The sequence below is a fragment of the Capra hircus genome, chromosome 9, assembly GCF_001704415.2.
Source record: "Capra hircus breed San Clemente chromosome 9, ASM170441v1, whole genome shotgun sequence".
Classification (NCBI taxonomy): Eukaryota; Metazoa; Chordata; class Mammalia; order Artiodactyla; family Bovidae; genus Capra; species Capra hircus.
In genome coordinates this window covers 27,160,024-27,187,473 of record NC_030816.1, presented here as the reverse complement: position 1 = coordinate 27,187,473, position 27,450 = coordinate 27,160,024, and the positions used below count along the sequence as shown (strand labels likewise).

Sequence of the window (27,450 nt, the reverse complement as noted above, 5' to 3'; positions counted from 1 at the left end):
CTCTGATAAAAGACAGGGAAAATTAAGTTTCCAATTTCCCTTACAACATTTCTCCCATTCCTATATGACTTTGTTATTAAAAAAATTTTTTTAAACCTTACAAGCACTTTTGATCTGCTTTTCATATTAGGCTAATAACTTGACCAAACATATGTGTCTTTATTTTAATTAACAGCATCCTGGCTTGCCTATATTTTTAAAGTAACAAATTATACATAGAGATAGTACTATTTTTTTTCCTGTTCCTTGTCTTGACACATCACTATAACAAGGAATGATACTATGTTGTATGTGTTAAATAGGCTCCAATCTGTGCTGGCGGTTTGATTTTATAAATAAGAACATTCTTTGTCCAGGAGGAAGGCCTAGGCACTCAGATTTTCCAAAACAATTCTCTGTATCCAGGGTACCCAAATAAATTCAAGCACTTCAGTATCAAAACTGATGTAGCTGTCTGCTCCTGATTGAGGTTATGTCCTCTAAGTGCACATTAGTTAAATAAGCCATTTTTTACTATTTCTGTGCAAAATGAATATTCACTATTCAAAAGAACATTCCCTATCATAATTATATAATCAGTTCAAATTTGTTCTTAAGTAATGCAAGGCATGCCTGAAATTCCAACCTGACAAAATGGCTAAAAATAAGCTTTAAAATACATTATTTGACTTGGGAAATATCTAAGAAGACTTTGTATCAAACTTAACATCTACAGTAGTCAACAGATTTTGCTGAGATACAGATTTCAGCATGGAGGCAGTCACAGCATATAGTAAACACTATACTAAATATGACCTCAGTCAACCTGCGTTATAATCTCTATTTACCTGAAACCAATTATTTAAGCAGATTTCTTCTTGATGGAATGGAAATAACAGAACCTCACTCATTAAGATACTATGAGAACCAGCAGGATAACATCAGAGCAAGCCTGTGGAAGCTGGGGAGAGTTATGAAAGTAAGATATTAGCATAACTGCTGTTCTCTTTAACACAAATGCCTTCCAAAATGTATAGGATGCATCCTGCATACAAGTCATCATGAATGAGGTGACAAGTGTCCTGTGGGTGAAAACAAAGGCAAGAAAAAGAGCGAGCCAAGGGAGCTGAAGTCCTTAAGCAGAAGCACTCACTCGTAGAAGGTGCGCAGTGGGCCGACCAGTGCCTGACCATTTCTTTTGACAAACACTTGGTACTCTGAGTCAGAGCTCTATGCAAAAAACAGACGCACTAAAAGCCCAGCAAGCTCACAGTGATGGCAGCTGGGGCATCCCCTTTATCTGGCAAACAGCCAGCTCCTGCATTCCTAATGTAGGGCTGTACGCGCCTGATGCTACAATGCATCTTCCAGGTTTGGGGCACTGATGAGAGAGTGAGCACCACCCACTTCACCAGTAGCCAAGTAACCACACTGAGACACCAAGCCAGGTGCTTCCTCGGAAAGCAAGCGTGTGGGCTCCACCTTTCTGTTGAGTGTGCCCATGCCCAGTAGTGAGCACCATTAGACTGGGTCCCAGGGCTCTTGCACAGTTAGTGTATCTTTATCTGGACAGAGCAAAACATGTGGTTTCACACCTGCCATTCATTCCATGGGCTTCTGAGAATATTTTTTAACTGAGATATAATTAACACACCATAAAATTTACCATTTTTATAGTGAACTATTAAGTGGCGCTTGATATATACACAGATTAGGCAACCATCACCACTAAGTCCAGAATATTTTCATCACCTTGGAAAAAAAAAACATTTCCAGTAGCAGCCATTCCCCATTCCCCTCTTTCCCTCCCCTCTCTCCAGCCCCTGCTGCTGCTGCTGCTGCTGCTAAGTCGCTTCAGTCGTGTCCGACTCTGTGCAACCCCAGAGACGGCAGCCCACCAGGCTCCCCCGTCCCTGGGATTCCCCAGGCAAGAACACTGGAGTGGGTTGCCATTGCCTTCTCCAGCCCCTAGCAACCACTAATCCATTCCTTGCCTCTATAGATTTGCATATTCTGGTTATTTCATTAAAATGGGGTGATGCAATGTGTGGCCTTCTGGGACTCTTTTCTCTCACTTATCACAGTATTTTCAAGGTTCATCCACACTGTAGCATGAATCAGGACATGTACAAGTTTTGTACAAATATGTTTTCAATTCTCTTGGGTATATACCTAGATGGGTAATTTCTAGGCGCTCTTGAACCCTAAAGTTCATGTTAACACTCTCTGTGTAAACTACCTTCCATGGCAGACAAAACGAAACACAGTTCACCAGGGTTCCCAAAAGCCAAAGGTAGTAATGGAGATGCATAAGAAGGGAAAAGGAGGATATGCACGAAGCAATATATTACTGTTCCCAAAATGTCACTAGTAATATATTTCCCCTATATCCCAAAACAGCAGGAGCCATAGCCAGGATGAGGGGAGCAGCACGGGACCTACGTGGGCACAGCCAACATGTAATGAGTGCTAACTGCGCATCCAAGGCACTATGCTGAGCCCATTATATGGCTTGTCTAATCATACAGAGCATGTCGGAAACTTGATTTTTGAAAATAAACACTGATTGCAACCAATTCTGCCTTCCTGCCAGAGTGGCTTAATTCATCCTGATGCTGGGCCTGGATGCAGAAGAGAAAACTAAATTGCCTAAGTAAGAAAATGACATACATTTAGGATTTGTTTGCTGTAAGCTCAAGAGAATTGGATGGGGAGTGATGCTTTGAAGGCTTGAAAAATGGAAGAAAGGGACTGATGTGTAAATAAGAGAAGGCAAGATCAATGGTATAGGAGCCTGAGAAGAAAAGACAGCATCAGAAATTCCCAATGGGCAAGAAATCCTTAATCGATTTTATGTTGATTTTTGTTTTGAACTTCATTGACATCTCCCTCTCTTACCCTGAGACTATCAGTAATGCCTAGATCATTCTAGAAGTGGGCAGTGCAAAACGGAGAGGAGATGGCAGTGGCCAGAGGTGAAATATTTAGCTAGGAGAGTGATCAGAAAATTTAAATGCTATATATCACTAGAAAATTGAGTGGAGGAAAGGTACTGGATCTCTCATAGCACACAGATCAAACCATTTTAAGTATTAAACAAAGAGTGAACTCAGAGCTGGAAAAAAATGGGTTCATCTGACTGTTGAACAAAATCTGAACAATTCTATATGTGTATCAGAAAAAGTGGGTAACAGGAAAACACCAGGGTTTAAATTATTTTAACATTCACTGCCTGGAAATGGCCTCAAAACAAAGACCTTGGATGACTTGATGATGACATTCCCATGAGTGATTAGAGAGGACTAAAGCACATCTTCAGTGTCGCTGTGGAAAGCCTCGGCCCATTCTTCTCATGCTGCAGATGGCAAAACTCTAGCACAAGGGTCTTGAGGACTAGATTGGGGCCATGGTAGGTCACTGGTCTCCCCCACAGTCACAGTCATAGTTAGGGGGCCCTGAGGCTACTCCCAGAGCAGGGCTTGGCAAATGTCTTCTGTAGAGTCCGATGGTAAATATTTTAGACTTTGTGAGCCAAGAGGCAAAATCAAGGATATTAAATAGACTCTTACATAATGAGAAGACAAATTTCTACATTTTTATTGATGAAATTCAAAATATAATAAAAACTGTACAACATTTTTTGTAATATACTATTTTGAGATAGCATTTTGCTTCATAGGGGTTTAAAGTTAGTATTTCCTAACATCATATCAATTGCAAATATTCATCTATAAAAACCATTCTTCACTCATGGGCCATTACAAAACGGGTACAGGCTGGATATGGCTCCAAATCTCTGTAGTACAGTCACCATAGTCTGAAGCAAAGTCAATGCTGGGAGCTCTCTTCCTAGAGTCTGGGTGTAAAGCCCAGATCCAGAAATTAGAGATCTGGAGGGTGTCTTGGAATAGCTCTTGAAAGATCCAAATGTTCCTCAAACACACTGGTCTAGTACCCCTGCTGCTGCTGCTGCTGCTGCTGCTAAGTCGCGTCAGTCGTGTCTGACTCTGTGCGACCCCATAGACAGAAGCCCACCAGGCTCCTCTGTCCCTGGGATTCTCCAGGCAAGAACACTGGAGTGGGTTGCTATTTCCCTCTTCAATGCATGAACGTGAAAAGTGAAAGTGAAGTTGCTCAGTCGTGTCCGACTCTTAGCGACCTCATGGACTGCAGCCTACCAGGCTCCTCCGTCCATGGGATTTCCCAGGCAAAAGTACTAGAGTGGGGTGCCATTGCCTTCTCCGTGTCTAGTACCCCAGTGATTGAAATAACCATTTTTTTAGCCTCATTTACTAAGCACCTGCTTTGTGCTGGTTCTATCATAGTCTCTGGGGATCGAGTGGTGACCAGGACACATGAGCCCCCCACCTTTATAGGGGATGTGACTGCAAACAAGAATTAGAGAAAGAAAAAAATGTCAGAGAGTGGGAATGCCATACAGAATATAAGAGGAGGTATCAGAAGAGCAACTGGGATAGGGAGCTACTTTGGATAGAGTAGTTTAGTAAGGAGTTCCTTTTCCTCAATATTCTTCATTCTTCATTTTATCAGACATTGTATACTGTTTCCAATATGACTTGGGGGAGAGAAAATATAATCCCATTGTGCTTTGATTTGCTTCCTCTACTTATTGGTAGGATTTATCATCTCTCTGTACTCACCTCTCTCTTTCCATATTATAACTGTATTATGATATATTATCTAGTAATTATATATGCTATATGTGTAATCTACATAATATATTTATATATTAGTACTTCAGATTTCCTCTTCTATTAATTCCTGTTTAAGGCTGTTTGTTTTTCTGTTGAGTTATCTTTTTTTTTTAATTTTATTTTTTTTTTAAATTTTAAAATCTTTAATTCTTACATGCGTTCCCAAACATGAACCCCCTCCCATCTCCCTCCCCATAACATCTCTCTGGGTCATCCCCATGCACCAGCTCCAAGCATGCTGTATCCTGCATCAGACATAGACTGGCGATTCAATTCTTACATGATAGTATACATGTTAGAATGTCATTCTCCCAAATCATCCCACCCTCTCCCTCCCTCTGAGTCCAAAAGTCCATTATGCACATCTGTGTCTCTTTCCCTGTCTTGCATACAGGGTCATCATTGCCATCTTCCTAAATTCCATATATATGTGTTAGTATACTGTATTGGTGTTTTTCTTTCTGGCTTACTTCACTCTGTATAATCGGCTCCAGTTTCATCCATCTCATCAGAACTGATTCAAATGAATTCTTTTTTACGGCTGAGTAATACTCCATTATCTTTTTTTTTGTGGTTTTTTTTTTTAAAAAAACTTTAGGGTATTAACCCTTTATTTGTGGGGATGTATGTGTGCAGTTGCTCAGTCATGTCCGACACTTTGCAACCCTTTGGACTGTAGCCCACCAGGCTCCTCTGTCCATGGGATTCTCCAGGCAAGAATACTGGAGTGGGTTGCCATGCCCATCTCCAGGGGATCTTCCCAACCCAGGAATCAAACCCCCCACATCTCCTGTGTCTCCTGCATTGCAGGCAGATTCTTTATCCACTAAGCCACTGGGGAAGCCGTATTCATGATAAGCATTGCAAATACTCTCTCCCAGCCTATGATTTGCCTTTTAACTTTGTGTCTTTTGTTTAAAAGAAGATTTTAATGTTCAGGTGGTAAATAATCTACCTTACATAAGATTTGGTTGTCCGCTGCCCTTTTCAGTGGGCAAACTGAGAGTCATGGATATTGAGTTTACACCTTCGTCTCATTGTTGGCTATGTCTTATCCACATTTATTAGTGTCTCTGAGCCTCAGCTTCCTCTTCTGAAAAATGAGGACAATTCCTACCTCACAGATTTTTAGTGAAAATTAAATGAAAGGATACTAGCACAGTGGCCCCCTAACACCTCACTTTAATTGTAAGTATTTTGAAGTCCTTATAGTACGCAAAATACGATGTGCAGGGTCAGTACTTAGATTTAGTTTATCATGTTGGTTGAGTTTGTCTTTTAAATGAATATAAAGTGCCAAGCATAGTAATATGCACTTAATTATTAGACTAAAATGTGGAAGACGGAACCAGAAAAAGAGAGCAATTATTAGCTCCTTAACCCACAATTACTCCAGTGGACTCCCCTAAACTGAAGTAGCAGAGTTACAGTAAGTGGCAGTATTAAATAGGCGATTTGTAAGCATCCTTTTAAGTGAAAATTGTATTCCAAAAGTTTGGAAACACATTTCATACTGTCAACACTAACAGAGGCCAAAATTATTTAACAGAAATATTGTAAATGATATTTATAATTGGTTTTGAGGGTAAAAAATCACAAACTGATGGGAACAAGTAAGCCCTAGCAATTTTATAATAAATGAGTTACATGAGGAATAAGTTTATAATTAAAATGCTAACAAAAAGTTAATATTTACTTCCAGCTTTTACTTAAGATTTTTTCAGCACTGGAAATATTGACAGTTAAGCATATTATATATGCTCTAAATTTCAAGAATAATAAAAGGAATATTAAAAATGCCAATGAATATTGTGCTTCATGCTACCCAGTCACATGGGCCTACATGTGTTTGGTGTTCAGGAGCCAGCAACACACCAATACAAGGTTGAACAGAGACAACTTAATTTACAGAACTATTTTTGCAGGCCAGGCATTTTCACCTACACACTCTCCTTTAGTCTTCAGGAGTTAAGTACTACTAACTTTTTACAGAGGAGGAAACTAAAGTCCAGACAGGGTATGTCACTTGTCCACATTCAATAAGTAAGGGGAGCAGAATTTAAACTTCTGACATCAGGTGTAAAATTATGAGCCCATCTTATAGGTGAGCATGCATGATAATAAAAAGTTTTCAGGACATTTGCAAATCCATGTAAATAAGTCCCCTAGGATCTCAGGTGTTACTTGGCTTCTCCATATTCTACCCCTAAAATTGCTGAATGAAGAGGCCTCCTTTCATATGTAACCAAATCATTCTGCACTCAATGGGTATGTGTTTTTGCTAATTAGGATTTTTAATTGATTTGTTATGCTCTACTGTGGTGCTGTAGAAGACTCTTGGGAGTCCCTTGGACAGCAAGCAGATCAAACCAGTCAATTCTAAAGGAAATCAACTCTGAATATTCATTGGAAGGACTGTTGCTGAAGCTGAACCTCCAATAGTTTGCCCATTTGATGCGAAGAGCCAACTCTTGGGAAAAGACCCTGATGCTGGGAAAGACTGAAGCCAAAAGGAGAGGGGGCAGCAAAGGATGAGATGGTTAGAGAGCATTACCAACTCAATGGATAGGAATTTGAGCAAACTCCAGGAGACAGTGAAGGACAGGGGAGCCTGGCATGCTACAGTCCATGGGGTCAAATAGTCAGACATGACTTAGCAACTGAACAGCAATAACAACAACTCAAAGTATAGGAACAATACACTAAAAATACTTGTTGTCTTATTGTGTGCAATAACAAATACTACACAACATGAATACGGTCTCTGATTTGTGACCAGATTCTGAAAACATGCTTGGAAGTCTTTCAACTTGCTCTGACCAAAAATAAGTAAGTGATTGCCATGAAGATACATTTTAAACATGAAGCTTGATTCACCTCACCAGAGGCCTTTGTTTCATTTACACTTATGGTTTTATTTATTCAAATAACTTGCCTTTTTTCCCCAGAAAAACAGACCTACAGATCATCACTCCATCACTGCTCTACACAAAGAATAAACAGTGTCAATGAGAATCACTGTACTTAACAAACTCCAGGACGTGCTACAGCACTGTTTATAAGATGTAAATCGTGTCTTGTTTTATTTCACTGTTCTGCTAAATTCAGGCGTCTGCTTCATTTTAGATCTATGTCCCCTGAAAAGAGCCTCCCATGCTTTATTCACTACTGACAAACGTGCAGATTCAGCACGGCATTGGGAACAGGGAGCGTGAGACATGACCTAGACGATGTCCATTTAGATACGGATGATTGAAGGGTTACCATAGTGTGGTGTCCACAAGTACTACTCACCAAGCAGTTCCTGCTCTCTGACTTCTGAGCACACAACAGACCTCTGGCCCCCTGCATGGGCAGGGCCCAGCAACCAGCTCTAGTCATTGGAATGTGAGCACAAGTGCTAAGTCTGGCTTCTGGCAGGACAGTTAATAATGCCACGTAAGAGCCTCCAAAGCAGTTATCCCTCTGCCGAGGTGACAGGCAATGTTCCAGTCTGGGGTCTAGAGAGAGGATGAACACAGCACAGAGCAGCACCTCACCCCTGCCAACCCGCAACCCAGATACGCAGCATAAGTAAGAAACAAACCTTTGTCAGTAAGAGCCCTGAGATTCGAGGGTTGTTTATGATCTCAGCATAAACTGGCCTCTCCTGCCAGATACCCAAAAGAACGCCATGAAAAAGAACTTGGTGTCTCTAGTGATAAGTTAGCAGATTTGTATGATTTAGTATCTGGCACTAAATGTTATTATCTTGTCAGGGAAAGGTCCATTAGCCCATCGTTATTCGGACCCCAATCATCGTGTTCCAAAATCTGAATTAAATAGAGCAAGCACAATTGAAGAGGGAAAGCTACAGTTGTAACCTTCCAAACTGCCAACTCTAATTTATTGATCTGCCAGGGTTCTTGGTTGTAAACAATAGAAACCACTCTGGCTAGTTAAGTAGAAAGGGAATTGACTAAAGATTTATTAGCTTACAGAATCTCAAGGGCAGGAGGAATACCAGCAAGGGCACCAGTGTAGCCTGCACTGCCCCACCCCTGGGCACAGACATCACTGTTCATTCCACCACCCTCGGCACTGGATGCCTCCACTAGAACCAGAGGCTCTGTGGTCCTTGAGCTGAAACTTGCTTCTTCAAGTCTCTAAAGCTCAATCCAAAGTCTCATGAAGGTATATGTGAATGGTGAAGCCTAGGTCACAAGAATGCTCCTTAGAGCCAAAGAAATTTATTCTTTACCTTTTTCTTAGAAAGGTGGAGAATTCCTCAAACACAGGAAGGGAATTCAAAGGTATGGCCTAGAAGAATGATAAATACCCACTGGTTGTGGTGGTTTAGTCGCTAAGTCATGTCTGACTCTTGCAACCCCATGGACTGTAGTCTGCCAGGTTCCTCCATTCCTGGGATTCTCTAGGCAAGAATACTGGAGTAGGTTGCCATGTCCTTCTCCAGGGAATCTTCCCAACCCAGGAATCAAACCCAGGTCTCCTGCATTGCAGGCAGATTCTTTACCGAATGAGCTATGAGGAAAGCCCAAATACCCATTATATATTTGATAACAGGCAATATCTGGAGAGGAGAAAGGAATGGCAACCCACTCCAGTATTCTTGCCTAGAGAATTCCATGGACAGAGGACCCTGGTGGGCTACAGTTCATGGGGTCACAAGAGTCAGACAAGACTTAGCAACTAAACCACCACCACAAATGGGTAACATGGATAACCAATGTCCTCAATACTCATTTTAGTCCAGAATCAAGTTCTGAGAGCTGTTCTGGTTTCTGCAGGTCTTTCTTCAATTCTACCCAAGTGCACTTCCAGTGAATCCCTGTTTTCACTAGCTTCAGTTGGGTGCTCTCATTTGCAATCTGTATTAGAGTCTTGATACAGAAGTAATATGTTGAAGAATCCCAGACTAATTGCAAAGAGGACTGTAAATATTCAGATGCTCTGAAGAATTTTTCAGATCTTTTTTTTTTGCAAAGTAACTCTCTGAACTGACAGACAAAAGAATCAAACAAAGAACATGAAACTGTAACTTTGGTTTGAGAACCCTAGTGGGGATCATGAGCTGAATACTGATGTATTTATCTTCTCCACTGAAGTCCTGACAAATAATGTCTTACTTGAAAAGAAATATATTGCATAGATATATATCTTGTGTATATATGCCAAACTGAATAAAAAATCAGAAGTATGCACAAGTTACCAACTTATTGATGAGTGCTACTTGGAAATAAGTTCATCTCTAACAGTTCTAAATAGAGAAACTGTTAACCAACAAAGAAATACACAAAGGGAAAGGCACAGAGGCTAAGCTCTGAGATTATTATATATTAAAAAAGACCTATGCTCTATTTCCAGGCACTCAGAAAATTTCCTCTTTCTCTAAGAATGGCTCCCTGCACAGGGAGGGGGAGGTGCAGTTTGGATACTGGGCTAGGTTTGTGGCCTGTGGCTAGTACTGGCTGACCCAGGGTGAGTATCTAATGGACCCAGCCCAGGAGTCGAGGGAGGTGAGTCTCACTATGGTGGCACCGGGGGGAGAAGGCCAAGGAAAGCTGAGATTTCCAGAGCAACCTTATTCCTTTTCTCCTCAACATCATGATCATTTACCTCTTCCTGCAATTCAGTGATAAATTCTTAAGTTTTCTCAATAAATTTAATTCTTTTTTTCTTTGCTTAAGCTAGGCCACAGTTTTGTTTTTTTTTAAATAACCAGAAGAATATTGTATTAACTAAGTACACTCCCCTAAACCTGACTCTCCTCAGTAGCCAACTCCAGCCTTAGGTTACTGAACTCTCTTGACTAGAAATGACATGAAAGGATCCTTAGCTTCTGTGTATTCAGTATTTATGTACCAAGCTGCCACTGAGCTGAGCAGCATTAACCTGGTTTGTCACTTTTTAGGAAAAGTAATTGCAAATTTTGACACCTGGCCCAGGGGTTGAAACTTCAAATGCCTTTACAGATCAGACAGATAATATAAAGGCAGACAGTGCTGAACTGGACTCCACTGGACACTATATGCTGCATCTGAAGATGTTTGTGTTCAGTTACTTGAAACACTGTGTGGCTCAAACAAAATTCTTCACAGGCCCAATTTACCTCCTTGAGTCGTAAACTAACAGGCCACTTTGCTATTAGTTTAAATTATATATGGTCATAGACTAGAAAGCTCATAAAAGTCAATTGTGTTTCAATCATTTGAGTAGGATAAAAATGCTTCTTGGACAGCAAATTTTCCCACCTTCTTTTAGTAGAAAATTCTACAGGTCATTAATACGATTGATGTGAGGTATCTAAAAGAACTCAATGGCTGCTTTTAACAGAAGCTTATCAACGCTGGTAGATAATATGCCGTAGCATGAGTCTCATGGTAATGAAGCAGGCACCTGTTACTTCCTACGAATCATAGAATAAAGAGCCAAACTACTTATAAGCACAAGGACTCCAAAGGTGTCATAACACAGATGGAAAAAAATCAAATGTCTACTGTTCTTAACAGTCTCCTGTTGAACTACACAGTTCTGATTCTCTTTACAGAACAAAAATGAAATCCAATTCGAAAAAAACTGATAAGGCTTCCTGTTTCTTGGAGAAAATGAACTGGACAAATTGCACACAGAAAACCTAAAATCTCCACCACCAATTGTTGCAAAACAGTGGGGCCTCCATTAGCAGTTCTTTTGCCCACAGAATGCTCTCAAAGGAGCTGTGAGGTTTGGAAGGAGTGCAGAAGCCTACTCTCCATCAAAGTTTTCATCAGAACCTGCTTTTTTTTTTTTTTTTTTTTGGCGAAAGTAAGCAACTGCTATTTCACACCCACATATTGCTGGAATCCATTCAATTACCCTCAACGACTGTTTAAAATGAAAATGCTGTGCCTCCTGAGGACAATGTGAGAGGATTAATGAATGTTGCTCCTGAAGGACAGACGTGTAGGGAAACAGCGGAAACCTAAAGAAGCTGGAAACTACTGCTGGGCGTTATGCTACAAGCAATTCAAACCTACCTTCAAGTATTTTGTAAAGAATAATAATGTTTAAGGCATTTGGATATACCAAGGGGCCTACTATGCCATTTTTCCTCATTCTTCTTGAAGACAAGCATGGAATGAGAAAACTAAGAGGATGACAAGAAGTGATGAAGAAAAGACAGAATCTCGCCATATGGTTTTTCAGGAGAAGAGGAAACAGCATTTTTTCCCCTGACACACTGTTCCAAAGGATCTGTAACTAACAAACCAAGCCAGCACTTTGCTGGGTTCTGTAGCTCTGTGACTCAGAAGTCACTTTTCTATCCAACATATTAAATGTCAAGCAAAATATCTCCGATAAGAGAGAAGAAATTTCTTCAGGAAGCTTTGCTCCTGTATGAGTTCTGATGAAACAAAATTTCTATTTCAAAGCAAGACAAGAAAAATTTAAATAAACTTTTTTCTCTGCCTGTCTGGACCTCCTCCCTCTGCACTGTGCACCCGCATTATTCATTAACCAGACCACCCCAATGGCAGAAATATCAGCTTAACCATAAAGGTAGATTTTTTTTTCTTCTGGAGCCAGCCACGTAATTTCTTAGACAGCAACCTTCCTTTCTCAATCCTGTAAAAGGCCACAACGACCCACCACTCAGCTTATACACACAGACTTTTTGGTAACTTCATGTACAATGCCAATTTTGTACTTCCCCAAAGCTAGCTTAAAGCTCAACATTCAGAAAACTAAGATCATGGGATCTGGTCCCATTACTTCATGGCAAATAGATGGGGAAACAGTGGCTGGCTTTATTTTCTGGGGCTCCAAAGTCACTGCAGATGGTGACTGCAGCCATGAAATTAAAAGACACTTACTCCTTGGAAGGAAAATTATGACCAACCTAGACAGCATACTAAAAAGCAGAGACATTACTTTGCCAACAAAGGTCCATCTAGTCAAGGCTACGGTTTTTCCAGTAATCATGTATGGATGTGAGAGTTGGACTGTGAAGAAAGCTGAGCACCGAAGAATTGATGCTTTTGAACTGTGGTGTTGGAGAAGACTCTTGAGAGTCTCCTGGACTGCAAGGAGATCCAACCAGTCCATCCTAAAGGAGATCAGTCCTGGGTGTTCATTGGAAGGATTGATGCTGAAGCTCAAAGTCCAATACTTTGGCCACCTGATATGAAGACCTGACTCATTTGAAAAGACCCTGATGCTGGGGAAGATTGAAGACAGGAGGAGAAGGGGATGACAGAGGATGAGATGGTTGGATGGCATCACCGACTCAATGGACAGGAGTTTGGGTAAACTCTGGGAGTTGGTGATGGACAGGGAAGCCTGGCGTGCTGTGGTTCATGGGATCGCAAAGAGTCAACACGACTGAGCGACTGAACTGAACTAAACTGAAAGGAGAGCAACTGCTACAGAACAGACTGGGTCAGGTGACCTGGAGAGATACTGGGCCTCACTTAATGGAAATTCTTACCTTAAGTACTCACTTAGGACTTTATTAATGTTACTAGCTATATTACTTGTATTCTACCTATTTCACAAGAGTATTATTTCTTGCACCACCAAATGTGTGATGGAGCCTCCAAAAAAATTAATGATGATTAGGCAAGCTTAAACAATTGACCAAATATATTATCCTATAAGATCAAAGATTAAAACAGTATAACTTTAGATATAAGAAGATGCAACAAGAGACATCCTAGACCATAACTGACTAGTAAAACAGATGGTCCAGAGGCCTTTGACTATTGTTAACAGGGCCAAGTGCAGTAACAGGGCTCTGAGCAGCCTATCAATGAAATCCCTGACCTGGGAATGAGCATTCCTAGCGCCTCGGGACAAGTTGGCCATGAAATGCCTCTCAAACCTTGGTCAAGATTAAGACCAAAAGGGAGGGGATTGTAAAACAGAGACTGTTGCCTACTACCCAGTTCTATAAGAATCAAGTCATTAGCCACTACATTCACTGACCTACAATACCCTGGAATTCAGGACAAAATAAGAACGAGGCATTCTGTGCTCTAAGAAAAGATAGGCCTTCAGATATTTTCAGGAGAAAATTCATGAACCCATACTTAGAAAAGCGCTAAAACCTTTAAAGATATCTGTTACTTATGAATCACAGTAACTCTTCATCAAGCTGTGTGCTTGATTGCACTACCCTTTCTAGAGAATCGCTTGTACTGGCCTCCCCCTTTACCTCTTTGGAGCAGTTCTCAGAATTCTCTGAGAGATTGTCTCCTGGGTTATAATACTCAGTTTGGTTCAAGTAAAATTTTTCATTTCTCTCTCAGATTGACTACTGATTAATTTTTTTTTGTCAACAGTACTTCTCCTGGGCATATGAGCCATATATTTTGCTGCTTTTACATAGATTGCCAACTTGTAAAAGAAACATCTACCCAAGATTGTAGAAAAAAGTATAATCAAGGAGACCATCATTAGTCCTCTATTTATGTCCCCCAGAACTTTAGCCATGTAATCATAGTAAATGTCTAAGAAAGAAAAACCAGAAAGAAACACAGAAAACAGACAGAAAGTAAAAGAATAAAAAAGAATTACAGTGATATTTGTATGCTTAAAGTTTCTGTAATATACAAAAATGTATGGATTCTAGGGGAGTCCTAATCCCACAGGGCGGTGTTTATCCACCATGTATCATCTGCCCTCATTTCATAATGCTGTAAGATTAGAACCTCTGATGTGAAAGAGGATTTAATATTTAGAGCTATTTCTTGTATAGCTTGGTGAAAGAAGAGGATAAGAAAAGAGGAAAAGAATTACTTGGGGACTACACATTATTTCTCTTTTTTATAACAGATTATTTGCTTTAAGAGAAGCATAAGCTATGATTAAAGTGGCAATATAATTGCTGAATTTCTGTGCCTCTAACACCTGCAAAGGAAGCACATTGACAAGAACCACTTGGCAACCCAATTATTTCATGCAGGTTTTCATCCACCCAGAAAGCCATCCTCAAAATAGAATGGAACTTTTTCTCCTTCACCAATTTGGTAGGTGGCTACGGCAAAGTATCCAAGAACCTAAATAATATTGTTTTTCATTATCCTCAACAAACAAAATTTAAATAAAATAGGATCCAAGGAATTTAACACATTACTTCCAAACTTATTACATTAATTAATTAACTGTGCATTTAGTTTATATTTCACCTTGTCTCTATGGGAGGCTAAAAAGGAACAAGACTTATCCCTGGAGACATAAGGGACATTGCACTCTGTTCCCTAAACAGGGAGAACAGACTAGATAGCTGCTTTTTCTAGTTTGGAGGAACATTTTAATTTGACTGTGAAATAATGGAAAAATGAAACAAATTCAAGATTCCCACTATCTAGGAATTTGGGAAAGTCAGACTGTATACCCTGAAAATAAGAGAATAACTAACTAGCTAGGGGGAAGAAAATCCAGGGAAATTTTTTTCTTTAAGAGGCTAAAACCTGAAACAATACTTAAAAAATAGTTATTTTAATTGCCATGTTCACTCAATTATTTCTTATATATTTTTAACCAAAGACATTTACAGTTACAAATAACAGGTTGAAATAATAAGACTCCTATTTTTTACTTATTAGTGTCTTGAGAATAAACATTTACTAAGGGTCACTGGGAAATGTGATCCTTTCCATCATGAACAACTATGCAGACAAAACATTCAATCTAAAACAGATTATTAGGTCATAACACGTACAAGACAGCTCACAAATCAGAACACATTTCTGTTGTCTCCCAAACTGGTGAAAGATTAGCAAGGAAGTAGGAATGATGAAAAAAGGTTTCTGGGCCACAATCCTTGACCTGAATGTTCAGTGATGGAAAGGGCATGAATCATAGGATAGGGGTAAAAGAATCAGCATAAACCAAAGGAGTGGAAAGAAGGTATAAGAAATGATATTTAGGGAACAGCTGAGGCTAAAGACTCGGGACAGATTAGTGAAAATTAAAGCGACCATTATTGAATGGTTACAACATGCAAGGTTCTACGCAAATATTTCCTTTTTAAATTTTACTTTTATTTTTGTTTGTTTGTTTTTTCACAATAGAAGCATGACATATTTTTTATTCGTAAGTTGCACACTAAACTTGCTCTATATCAGTAAAATTTACAATAAACATATATAAGTGTGTCAGTGTGTACATGCACACGTATTTTTTCTGGAGAACTAGTTGTCCCAGACGTGACAATCAAAAGTGTCTCTGGGCACAGCCAAATGTCCCCAGGGGAACAAAATCAACCCTTGTTGAGAGTCGCTGTCCTAGGCAGGCCGTGCGTCCCCTGAGGGCCACTGGAGGCACCCATGTCCTGTAGACCACCTTGCGCAGGGCCTCCCCCTGGCAGGATTTCCCAGTGTTTAGGGAGCGACTCCCAGGGGCCTAGCCTTCCCTGGTGGCTCAGCTGGTAAAGAATCCACCTGCAATGTGGAAGACCTGGGTTCGATCCCTGGGTTGGGAAGATCCCCTGGAGAAGGGAATGGCTACCCACTAAAGTATTCTGGCCTAGAGAATTCCATGGACTGTATAGTCCACGGGGTCGCAAAGAGTCAGACACAACTGAGCAACTTTCACTTTCCCAGGAGCCTGCCCACTGGGGGTCCCATGCTCCATCAAGCCCCTCTTCCCCAGAGCAGTACAGAGAAAGGGAGTCTAAGTACAGAAGGTCACATGGGGGCTCACTCATGGGCTCTGCAGTCAGCTGGACCCAAGCTCAAATCCCACCTCTGACATCTACAGGCCGGTTGACCTCAGGCAAGTCACATACCCTCTCATAGCTCAGTGGCCTTGTCTGCAAAATGGGCACAGTCCTCACGTCCACCCTCTGGGGAGATTAAGTGAGATGGTGCACATCAAAGGCCTCACCCAGGTTCCGCTCTGGTACAGGAAGGGCTCCCAGAATATCAGCTGTTTTCTCAAAACACGGCAACCAGAAACCTGTCCCCACCCCCCAACACAACAGCTCCGCGGCCTTACCTGTGATATGTAGCCGGGGGGGTATGTGGCCATCCTCCTGGGACTTGGGTGCACCCTGAGGAGCCTCCCCTTGGAGATGCCATGCCTCCAGCTGGGCACGAAAGGACTGGACCTCCTTCTCCACTGAGTCCCAGGGCTCAGACTTGCATCTCTGTCTTTGCTAGCAACCCTCACTGCCCAGATGCTCTCCTGCAGTCTCACAGCTTTAAAAGAGCCACTTGTACACAGAGGATTCCCACATCTCTATCTTCAGCCTGGACATCTCCTCCAGTTTCAGACTCCTATGTCCAACTGCCTATGCGACACTTCCAAAAGGATGTCCAAAGGATAACGCAAACTCAAGCATGTTTAAAACAAAACTGATTTCCATCCACTCCCCTGAAAACATAAAACTAAACAACAAAAACTACTCCTTTCTCATCTTCTTGCAAAATATATCCAATGTTGGACCACTTCTCACACCTCCACTTAAACCACTCTGTCTAAGTCACCAGTCTCCAGCAGGAATCACTACAGCAGTCTCCTAAAGGAAGCAGATGTGAACTTGCCCTCCAGAGGCCCTTTCAGGCTATGCATTCCAAACCTTTCCATTTGAGACTCCAGTTATCGATTCTGTTGTCTGAAGTGGAGGCTAAGATTTAAAAATGATTCTTCAACAGGTAAAAGAGAAACAGTGGAGGCTGAGAGCAGATGTGAAAAGGCAAGTGCAAGGCTGCGTTAGGGGTGCCCAGGATGGAACATTTGAGAACGTCCAGAGGGACAAAAGGACCTGAACTCCTAAGCAATATCAAGTCCTGAGTCAAATGTCCCCTCCAGGTTAGCCTTTCTTGACTCCTCAAGCAGAGTTCAGACCTTCATTACACGTTTGTCACATTATTGGATGTCTGTGCTCTGCGCCTCCCCCACTAGACCCTGACCTCATGTTGTGCCCCCAGCCCCTGAGGCAGCATGGTCATCAGGATTGTCCTGGTAAGCCCTCGGCAAAAGGGTGTTCAAAAGCCTTTGGCAAAACATGGTATCATGGGAAGTGCATTAGAAGAATGGAGTGACTACATTCTTCTAAAGAGCAAATTAAGACTTAACATAGGAAATGAGGTTTCAGATATAGATGTCTGAATTAATCCAGGAAGATAACACTGCGGGATTAGACAGGGACAGCAGTGGTGTGGAAAGACAGAGGTCAAGGCTTGAAAAGGAAGTGAGAGAAAGGAAAACAGTAGAAGAAATTGGCAGACGTGCCGCTGAAAACTAGGTTAGAAGTTAAAGAAAGCAGCAGAGTCCAAGGAAGAGTTTTTCTCTCTCCCCAATAGGTGTGGGATGTTTAAAAGAAAAGAGGAAAAGCAAGGCAACAGAAAGAAGTTGCCCCCAAAGGATGTGGTTAGGGTTGATGGGTATAAAGACCAGGCAAGCTCAGACCTTCAGTTCTTAATCTTTTCATTCCCAAGTACCAAGTAAATTACTGAGCTCCAAGAGGTGGATAGGAGGCCAGGGGCTTAAAACTCAGAGGTCAAAATTGAGTAAAATAACTACTCAATGCGTAAGTCAAGAAGTTAATGAGGTAGGGAGACCAACACTGTTTGTGTTATAAGACAAATCTGGGTTATTACTTCAGTCCTCCAGGTCCAGTTAATTTTCCATTAAGTGGTGCTGGGGGCTGGACTTCTCACCCTCCGCTCACCACCCTGGCGACGACATCTGCGGTGGAATTCAAGGAAAATTCGACTGAGTGGATCTTCATCACTGCCATGAAGACAGAGTGGAAAAGCAATTCACAGAGGCTGCCCACTCAGCTTTGTGCAGGCCTCACGGAGAAAACCGGGGGAGCACAAAATACAAACAAAACCAGAACTCCTTTCTTTCCCTTGCCTTGTCCACTGCTCACGCCCTTCCTCCTCCTCCCCCCAAAAAAGTAAGCTCCCTGAGAGCAGGGCTTGGTGCTTTGCTGCTGGATGCCCGCGTAACGGTGGGCCTGGCACACAGTGAATGCTCAGCAAATACTGGTTGATTATTGAATGAACCCAGCTCCCACTTCATCGTATCTGGGCATTGAAGGATGCCACCAGTGGTGCTGCTTAAGAGAGCGCAGAGGTGAGAGAGGAAGCAGAAGATTTTTTCTTTTTTTTTTTTGAAGGTCGCAGTTTGGGCAGTCCGCGGAGGCCTGAGGTTGAGGGCTCTGGAGCGAGTCCGGGAGGGGGATCCCGGTCTAAAGACCAAGATTGCATCTTTTGCAACTGACCTTCAGGCGGGGACGCCCGCGCAGGGCGCAGCAGCCTGGCTCCGGCGTCCCACTCCTGCCGCCCCGCGCCGGCGCTCGGCGCCCGCTGCGCACGTAGGTCACCTGCCTCCGGCTGGCGCCGCGCAGCTGGCCGGGCGCGGGCTGCAGGTGCGACCCGGGCGGTCGGGGGGCCTGGCCTGGCGGGGAGCTGAGGGCTGGGGGCTGGGGCCCGGCGCGCTGCAGCTCCGCGCAGAGCCGCAGGCCGAGCAGCAGAGCGGCGGCGAGCAGACAGCGGCGCAGGGCACAGCAGCCCCTCCCGGGCAGCCTCTCCCGCGCCATGGCGGGCTGGGCCCGGCCCGGGGCTCCGCTCCGCCGCCCGCCGGCGCCCGCCCGCAGCAGGGATATGGCCCCGCCGGCCAGAGCTGCCAACTGTGGGAACTCCCCCGCGGGCCGGGGCGCGGGCTCGGACCCGCCTCTCTTCCTCTGTTCAAGGAAGCCTTGGCGTAACCTTATCCAGCCCGGCTGGCAAGGGCGCGCGGAACCGCGGGACGCAGGCTGCTCAGCTGAGCCAGACTCCGGGCCCAGCCCCACCTCGAGGGTCCCCGAGGAGGGGCGCCCTCCAGCCCAGGCTCCGGAGCCTGAAAACTACATGGCCAGAAAAAGCACAGTCCTAACGGGATCCTGGGCCATAACTTCATTTTCTAGTACTAGCGTTGTTGAAGAAACGCAGGAGGAGGATAGGTGAGCTGCCAGGTTTTGCTGCAAGGAACAAATTCCGATTGTCAAGCAGCTTGTGCCATGAAGCACATTATAAAAATACATCACACTTATATGCTCAGGTTTACAACTTTTCTCCCTCAGGAAAGAAGGGAAAAGGGGAGGAGAGAATAGCGCTGGATGCAGAAAAATCAAATTAAAGTTATTCCATTTCTAAATTTTGCCTGAAGCCAACCCGTGCTTTCTCCTCGTGTTATGAAATGTGTGGGGGTGAAGGAGGAGGGGGGAAAAGCCAGCTACGACATCTGACAGCAGGGAGAGAGAACAGAAGTTACCATGGCATGATGTAAATCAAATTAATTTAGCTCCAAACACACACCTCCCTGCTGTCTTGCAGAGATACAGAGGAACAAATTTATCTTTCAGCAAAATGCTCCCCAGCTGGTATTTCCATCACCACCTTGACCTTAATTAATCAGGCTGAATGCTCACAGCCTGAAGTCCAGGGTTGACTGTCCTTTTCAATTGTGAGTAGACTTCTTTCTCACAACCCAGCTGAGGTTTGAGTTTGAGTTTGTTTTCTTTAGCTGTGGCATATTTTTTTCATACTCTGCTTGCATTTTCCATGCTTTTATGTCAGGTTACTCTTGCTGACCTGCCCTCTGCCTTTGACAGCCTATTTGTTGTTGTTCAGTCCCTCAGTTGTGTCTGACTCTTTGCGACCCCATGGACAGCCTACAGCATGAACAACAGAGAACAAATATGGAACCCCGCAGCCCCTAGGTGGGAAATTACACTCTCCCTTTCAATTTCAGGAATTTTCCATAAGGAGCCCTCTTTTCTAAAATTCTTCTGGCTTAAGAAAGACCCAGCTGAATCTTTGTCACTGCACAAAACACTTGGGCTATTTCTCTGCATGTAACAAAACTTCTCGACCTGATACAGTCCACTCTCTGAGCACTCTAGGTCCTCAGGCCCCTGTGGGTTTCATTATGGTTGAATTTTGGTGTTTTCCTAGATGTAAGTCTCTGGCTATTGCAAATAGGCTCTGTTTTAAAGATACCAAGCAAGTTCATTTTTCCCGACACAAACTCAGACAAAACATCACATCCCTTGACTACTTAAAAAACATGAGCTGTGGTGTTACACTTGAACTGAATCAGGTGGGCTGAATCAGAACCCTGCCTTCCAGAAACTGTGAGACTTTGGGCAAAATAACTTCTGTGAGTCTCAGTTTTCTCAGGTGTAAATAGACATATATCTCATAGGATTACAAAGGTTGCATAAAAATTAAATGTTCAATACCTATATAATTCATGGTTATAGAAGTTATTCAATTAATAGTGATTATTTTTATTAATTACCATTAAAGAAAACCCTGGGTGTCATGAAAAACAAGCTTTAAGTATTGATTCCAAAGGAAGAAGTAATTTTGCCTCCTAGAAGATAATTGGCAATTTCTGAAGACATTTTGTTACAAGCAGTGAGAGTCAGTGGAGGATGCTACTGGCACCTAATGGGTAGAGACCAGCGATGCCTCAAAATGTAAGAAAATATAACAATATTTGTTTAAGATATTTATCTTACACCATGTTCTCTGAATTGGAGTACCCAACAGTTGCTAGAAACCACTAAAACTCAAGATCCCTCGATTGCACTCTTAAATTATATCATTGTGAGAAGCTATTTACGATATGATTTGTCTTTTGCTTGTGGTGATTGTGGATCACCAATGTCTGATACGGACTTTCCTAGAAGTTTTAATTTCTGTGCTGCCAACGTAGTGCCACTAACAAAATAAGTCATCTTTGAAGCTTATGATACCACTGACTTATACCTTCTGCCTAGCTGTTGAATTCTTCTTCAAGGGGAAACATGAAGAGTATCCTATAATATTAAAATGGGGATATTTAATGAGACTCTGAACTAGGAGTGGAAGAGAACACAGAACACTGTAGCTCTTGAAGAGAATGGGTAAAATGACCTCATGTTTTCCCTTATCTCATGTCTGTGGCTCTCTAATAATGTTTCCATTATGGGGGGAACATATTTACTATCCAAATAAAATGTACTATGTAAAGGCCCTTTTCTCTTATCTTTTACAGCTGTCTCTATGTGTTTATTATTAATAAAAAGGAACAGTTTATATGGATGTATCATCATTAATTTTCTAGGAAGGAATCTCCTAGTTTAAACTTCTATACAGTATTTCCATGTGTTGTTGATGGCAATAAATCAGGAAATGCATCAGTTGGTAGGCTGGAGAGATGAATCTAAAGATCACTCACAGAGCTGACAAGCAATTTTTCACCTTTGCTTTTCTTATAGACTTGAACTCGTCTCAGTCATTTCTGGATATGTTTCCAAAATGCAGATAATCATTAACCACTGACTCGTAGGTTGGTTAATTAAATGTGGAGGTCAGTACACCACAAAAGCAGCATTCAATGGATCATAAATTACATCCTCCTTGAGGTTTCAGCCAACAGAAATGAGTGAAACAGAACATTTTTACTGCTAATCTCCTAGACACCATACATTTCAATTTACGCACATGCAGCTTGCAGGGCAGTGGTTCTCAACCAGGGGTAATTTTGCCTTCTAGAGGACAAGTGACAATTTCTGAAGACATTTTGTTACAACCAGTGAGAGTCAGGGGAGGATGATATTGGCTTCTAATGGGTAGAGACAAAGGATATCTCAAAACACCCTTCAGTGAAAACAATAGCTTTCCACAACAAAAAATCATCCACTCCAGAACGTCAATAGAGCTGAAGTTGAGAAACCCAACTGTAGCCATTGCAAATAGAAAAAGTAGAAGCAGTGACAGGCTTAATTTTGGGGGCTCCAAAATCACTGTGGACAGTGCCCGCAGCCATGAAAAGACACTTGCTCCTTGGAAGGAAAGCTATGATAAACCTAGACAGCATATTAAAAAGCAGAGACATCACTTTGCCAACAAAGGTCCATATAGTCAAAATTATGGTTTTCCAATAGTCATGTACGGATGTGAGAGAGGTACAATAAAGAAGGCTGAGTGCCCAAGGACTGATGCTTTCAAATTGTGGTGCTGGAGAAGATTCTTGAGAGTCCCCTGGACAGGAAGGAGATCAAATCAGTAAACCCTCAAGAAAATCAACCCTAACTATTCATTGGAGGGACTAATACTGAAGCTGCAATACTCTGGCCATCTGATGCAAAGAGCCAACTCATTGGAAAAGACCCCAGTACTGGCAAAGATAGATCGCAAAAGGAGAAGGGGGACAGCAGATGATGAGATGGTTAGATAGCATCACCGACTCAATGGACATGAATTTGAGCAAAGTTCAGGTGATAGTGAAGGACAGGGGAGCCTGGCACGCTGCAGTCCAAGGGGTCGCAAAGATTCGGACACAACTTGGCAACTGAACAACAACTGTAGCCATGGATATTAATGTAGAAACATTTGATTAAAGGCTGTCCAGAAGAACGCAGAAGCTGACTAACTAGGATCCTTACTTCCACTAGGTGGTTATTTCTGTTTTACAGTGTGAAGTAACCAACCTGAATTAATCAAATTTAGAAAGATACAAAGCTATCATTAACATCTTCCCCCAAACCCCATTCTCTTTTCTCCATGTAATACCTGTTCACTGTGGAGAATATACACAAGCAAAAGAAGATATCAACAATCATTCATAATATCACAATTCAGATATAGCTATCCTGTCAGATTTTTTTCCTATTCATATATATTATAATATAATATGTGAAAGTGAAGTCACTCAGTCATGTCCAGCTCTTTGTGACCCCATGGACTATAGCCTGCCAGGCTCCTCCGTCCATGGGATTTTCCAGGCAAAGATACTGGAATGGGTTGCCATTTCCTTCTCCAGGGATCTTCCCAACCCAGGGATTAAACCCAGGTCTCCCGCACTGCAGGCAGACTCTTTACCATCTAAGCCACCAGGGAAGCCCCAATACTATATATATATTCCATATGTGTGTGCATGTGTGTTAAGTCACTTCAGTCGTGTCCAACTCTGTACAGCACTATAAACTGTATCCTGCCAGGCTCCTCTGTCCATGAGATTCTCCAGGCAAGAATACTGGAGTGATTGCCATGCCCTCCTCCAGGGGAGCTTCCTGACCCATGGATCGAACCCTCATTTCTTATGTCTCCTGCATTGGCAGATGGGTTCTTTACCACTAGCAACACCTGGGAAGCTATGTATATAGTATGTAATATATGGGCTTCCCAGGTGGCCCAGTGTTAAAGAATCTGCCTGCCAATATGGGTTTGACCCCTGGGTCAGGAAGATCCCCTGGAGAAGGAAGTGGCAACCCACTCTAGTATTCTTGCCTGGGCAATCCTATAGACAGAGGAGCCTGGGGGGCTACAGTCTATAGGATGGCGGGAGAGTTGGACATAACTTAGCAACTAAGCAACAACAATATATACATATATGACAACAGTGAACTTGTGCTTCTTTAAAATCTGTTTTTGTAACATAATATTAATATTTACATATGTTAAATAAATATATTATTATTTAATATATAATTATATACTATTTAAATCATTTTTTCACTTTAAATTACAATGATATTTTACTTTAGTCGCAACATTTGACACTTCGAAACAAGATACCACTAACAAATAACAAACGTGGAAATACTTATCAAGTTTACAACAGACACATGTTTAGCTGGGAATCATTTCAACAAAGTAAAGCTCTAAAAATACCAGACAAACCAATACTTGTTTGGAATAAGATGTACAACTTTTTTACCATACAGGTGAGGCCCTGCTTCCATGTGGTCAGGGTTATAGTAAATCATATTTAAATATGTAATTTATCATATAATACATAAGATGATGTCTAGGATTTGCTTAAAAACAATCCAGTGGAGAGGTGAGAGATAAGCAGGTGTGTAAATGAAGCAAGAATGGCTGTGGGCTGATGATTGTTGTAGCTGGGTGATGGGGATTCTCAGCTCTCTATTATGGAGTATGTTTGAAATGTTCCATAATTGAGATGTCACTAGACGTTTACCTGTTAACCTAGAGCATCATCTTTAATGGCCGCATGTACCATAATTTAGCCAGTCTCACTGTCGAATGATTAGATCACTGTCAGGTTTTCATTTTATAAACAATGCTGTGATGGACATCTTTGTAGCTAAATCTGATGGGTCAGAGATAGGCTGTGAGAAGAAGAAAGAAGTCAAGGATAATTTCAAGGTTTTACCCGAGTAATTAGAAAAATGAAGTGGCCATTAACTGAGAAGGGAAAGGCTCAAGTAAGAGTCACGTGGGGTGAAATATCAAGGGTTTGATTTTTGTGGTCATGTTATATTTGGGAAGCCATCCAAATGGAGATGTCAAGCAGGCAGTTGGATTTGAAAGACTGGAATTCAGAGGTACAGTGAAGCCTGGGAATATAAATTTGGATCATGAGTATATTGATGTTGAGAGAGGCAGGGAAGAAATATTTGAAGGCTTAGCTCTGGGGTTGACCAACTTAAGGTCAGGAAGATGAGAAGAATCCATCAAAGGATTTGGAGAGAGATAGGCAGTGAAGTAAGAATGTAGTGTCCCAGGAACCAAGTGAAAAAAGTATTTCTAGAAGAAAAACACGGAGCAGTCCAATAAAATGTGGGCTGAAAACTGTCAATGAGATTTGGTAACACCATGCTTATCACCTGTCTCTTCCAACTAGAACATAAGCTCCGTGAGGTCAGGGACTTGTTTGCTTTGATTATTGCTGTAACCTCAGTTTTTAGAACTGCACCTGGCAATGTAATAGGTGCTCAATAAATAACTGTTGAAGAGTGAATAATAAACCAAATAAACCAAAGTATTAATAATTATTTTATCATGTTAAATTCTTAAGAGTAGAATTGCTAAGTAAAAGCAAAATTGAAAGTCTTTCAATGTGAAAGGCTATTATTAATTTTTTCAGTCCATCAAAAAAGACTGCATTAATCCCATTTAAAGGCCATCAAATACTCCTTTGTTATCAGTGGGAAACCTCAAAGGAAAGCTTCAGCCAGCTTCTAAGATGAGCTAATCAGTTTATTTTTAGTTCCCTCCTACTTCTATCACTACACTTGAAACACACTTTATTTCCCTTTCAACGCCCATCTCAAGCTGCAGCTTAGATAGGATTGTGTACACTGAACTGTCAATTAGTTTCCTCCTCCCCACTCTAAGGATGTAGCTAAATATCAAGATATTAGTTCAACATGACTTAGGCCTCATGAGAAGTATCCACGTTAAAGAAAGAAGTCATCAAGATGAAAACTTTCAAGACCTGGAAGAACAAAGTATAATAGATGACAGACATGGGAACCACTCTTTGGGGCTGCGAGTTCTGTCTAAAAATCACACTCCTGCCTAGTCTACAACCTAATAAAGTCGGCTCTGGGCTAGTCTTATGGAAAATGCCCAGAGGATGTCTCTGTGCCCTGGCCTGCTTGGGAAAGAACTCTTTCCTGCCTCTTTTGAATCCCCTAATGTTATGTTCTCTCTTTCTTGGTGTTTGTCTTACTCAAGCAGTTTGGACTTGCTTTATCCTTCCTCTACACAGGAGGTGTGGCGCTGGAGAAGACTCTTGAGAGTTCCTTGGTCTGCAAAAAGTCAAACGAGCCAATCCTAAAGGAAATCAACTCTGAATATTCATTGGAAGGATTGTTCCTAAAGCTGAAGCTCCAGTACTTTGGCTACCTGATGCGGAGAGCCAGCTCATTAGAAAAGACCCTGATGCTGGGAAAGATTGAAGGCAAAATGAGAAGGGATCAGAGGATGAGGTGGTTAGGTAGCATCATTGACTCAATGGCATGCATTTGAGCAAACTCTGGGAGATAGTAGAGGATAGAGGATCCTGAAGTGCTACAGTCCATGGTTCACAAACAGCTGAACACAACTTAGTGACTGAACAACACATCAGCAAGCTAAGTGACACATCCACCAGCACTATGTCAGTTCTGAGGCCGACTGCTAAAAAGAGAAAAGTGAGAGGTGCCCCAGTTCCTGGAAATCCCTATTCCTCTCCCCAAAAAGTAGTTGGAATAATCCTCCCACTCGTTGTTGCTTTTAGTTGCTAAGTCACGTCAGACTCTTTTGCAACCACATGGACTGTAGCCTACCAAGCTCCTCTGTCCATGGGATTTCCCAGGCAAGAATACTGGAGTGGGCTGCATTTCTTTCTCCACAGGATCTTCCCGACCCAGGGATGGAACCCACGTCTCTTGCATTTGTAGGCAGATCCTTTACCACTGAGCCACCAGGGAAAACCTTAAATTGGTCTATGAAATTACCCAGGCTTTTATGGGTTGGGTAATTAACCAGGCCATATTTGGGGGCCACTGTCACCTGAGATGGCCCACACTCTGTGTGTAGAGTGTGTTTATCTCTAAATAAATTCACTTCTCGCCTATCACTTTGTCTCCCACTGAATTCTTTTTTGTGATAAGACATCAAGAACCTGAGCTTCATTATATCCTGAAATCAAATGTGATCTCAGTTAAAAGACCATAGGTTCAAGTCCAAATCTTGGTTTTGGATGGGTTGGAGTCCTGGCCATGTGGGTTCAGTTCCAGCCAGAGTTACAGTCTCAGAATGGGCCTCAATCAAACCGCGTGGACCTAGAATGGGCCTAGAACTGCTGACAAACAACAGACACCACAAGCAACCCTGCTGAAATCAGACCCAAGAAAATACATTTCTTCCAGCAACTCCTGGTGCTTCTCCACCCTAACCAATAAAGTTGCTGTTGTTGTTCAGTTGCTAAGTCATGTCTGACTCTTTGCACGCCTGTGGGCTGCACTACACCAGGCTCTCCTGTCCTTCACTGTCTCCCA

The 27,450-nt window shown here is 42.1% G+C and overlaps 1 protein-coding gene across 1 annotated transcript in view; it reads right to left on the bottom strand.

Moving 5' to 3' along the window:
• METTL24 (methyltransferase like 24) overlaps positions 1-19,317 on the bottom strand; it is a 119,919-nt gene extending 100,602 nt beyond the window's left edge. Inside the window, exon 1 of the mRNA XM_018053074.1 lies at positions 18,910-19,317. Coding sequence (XP_017908563.1) covers positions 18,910-19,227 — 318 coding nt within the window. The 5' untranslated portion in view covers positions 19,228-19,317. The remainder of the gene's footprint in view (positions 1-18,909) is intronic.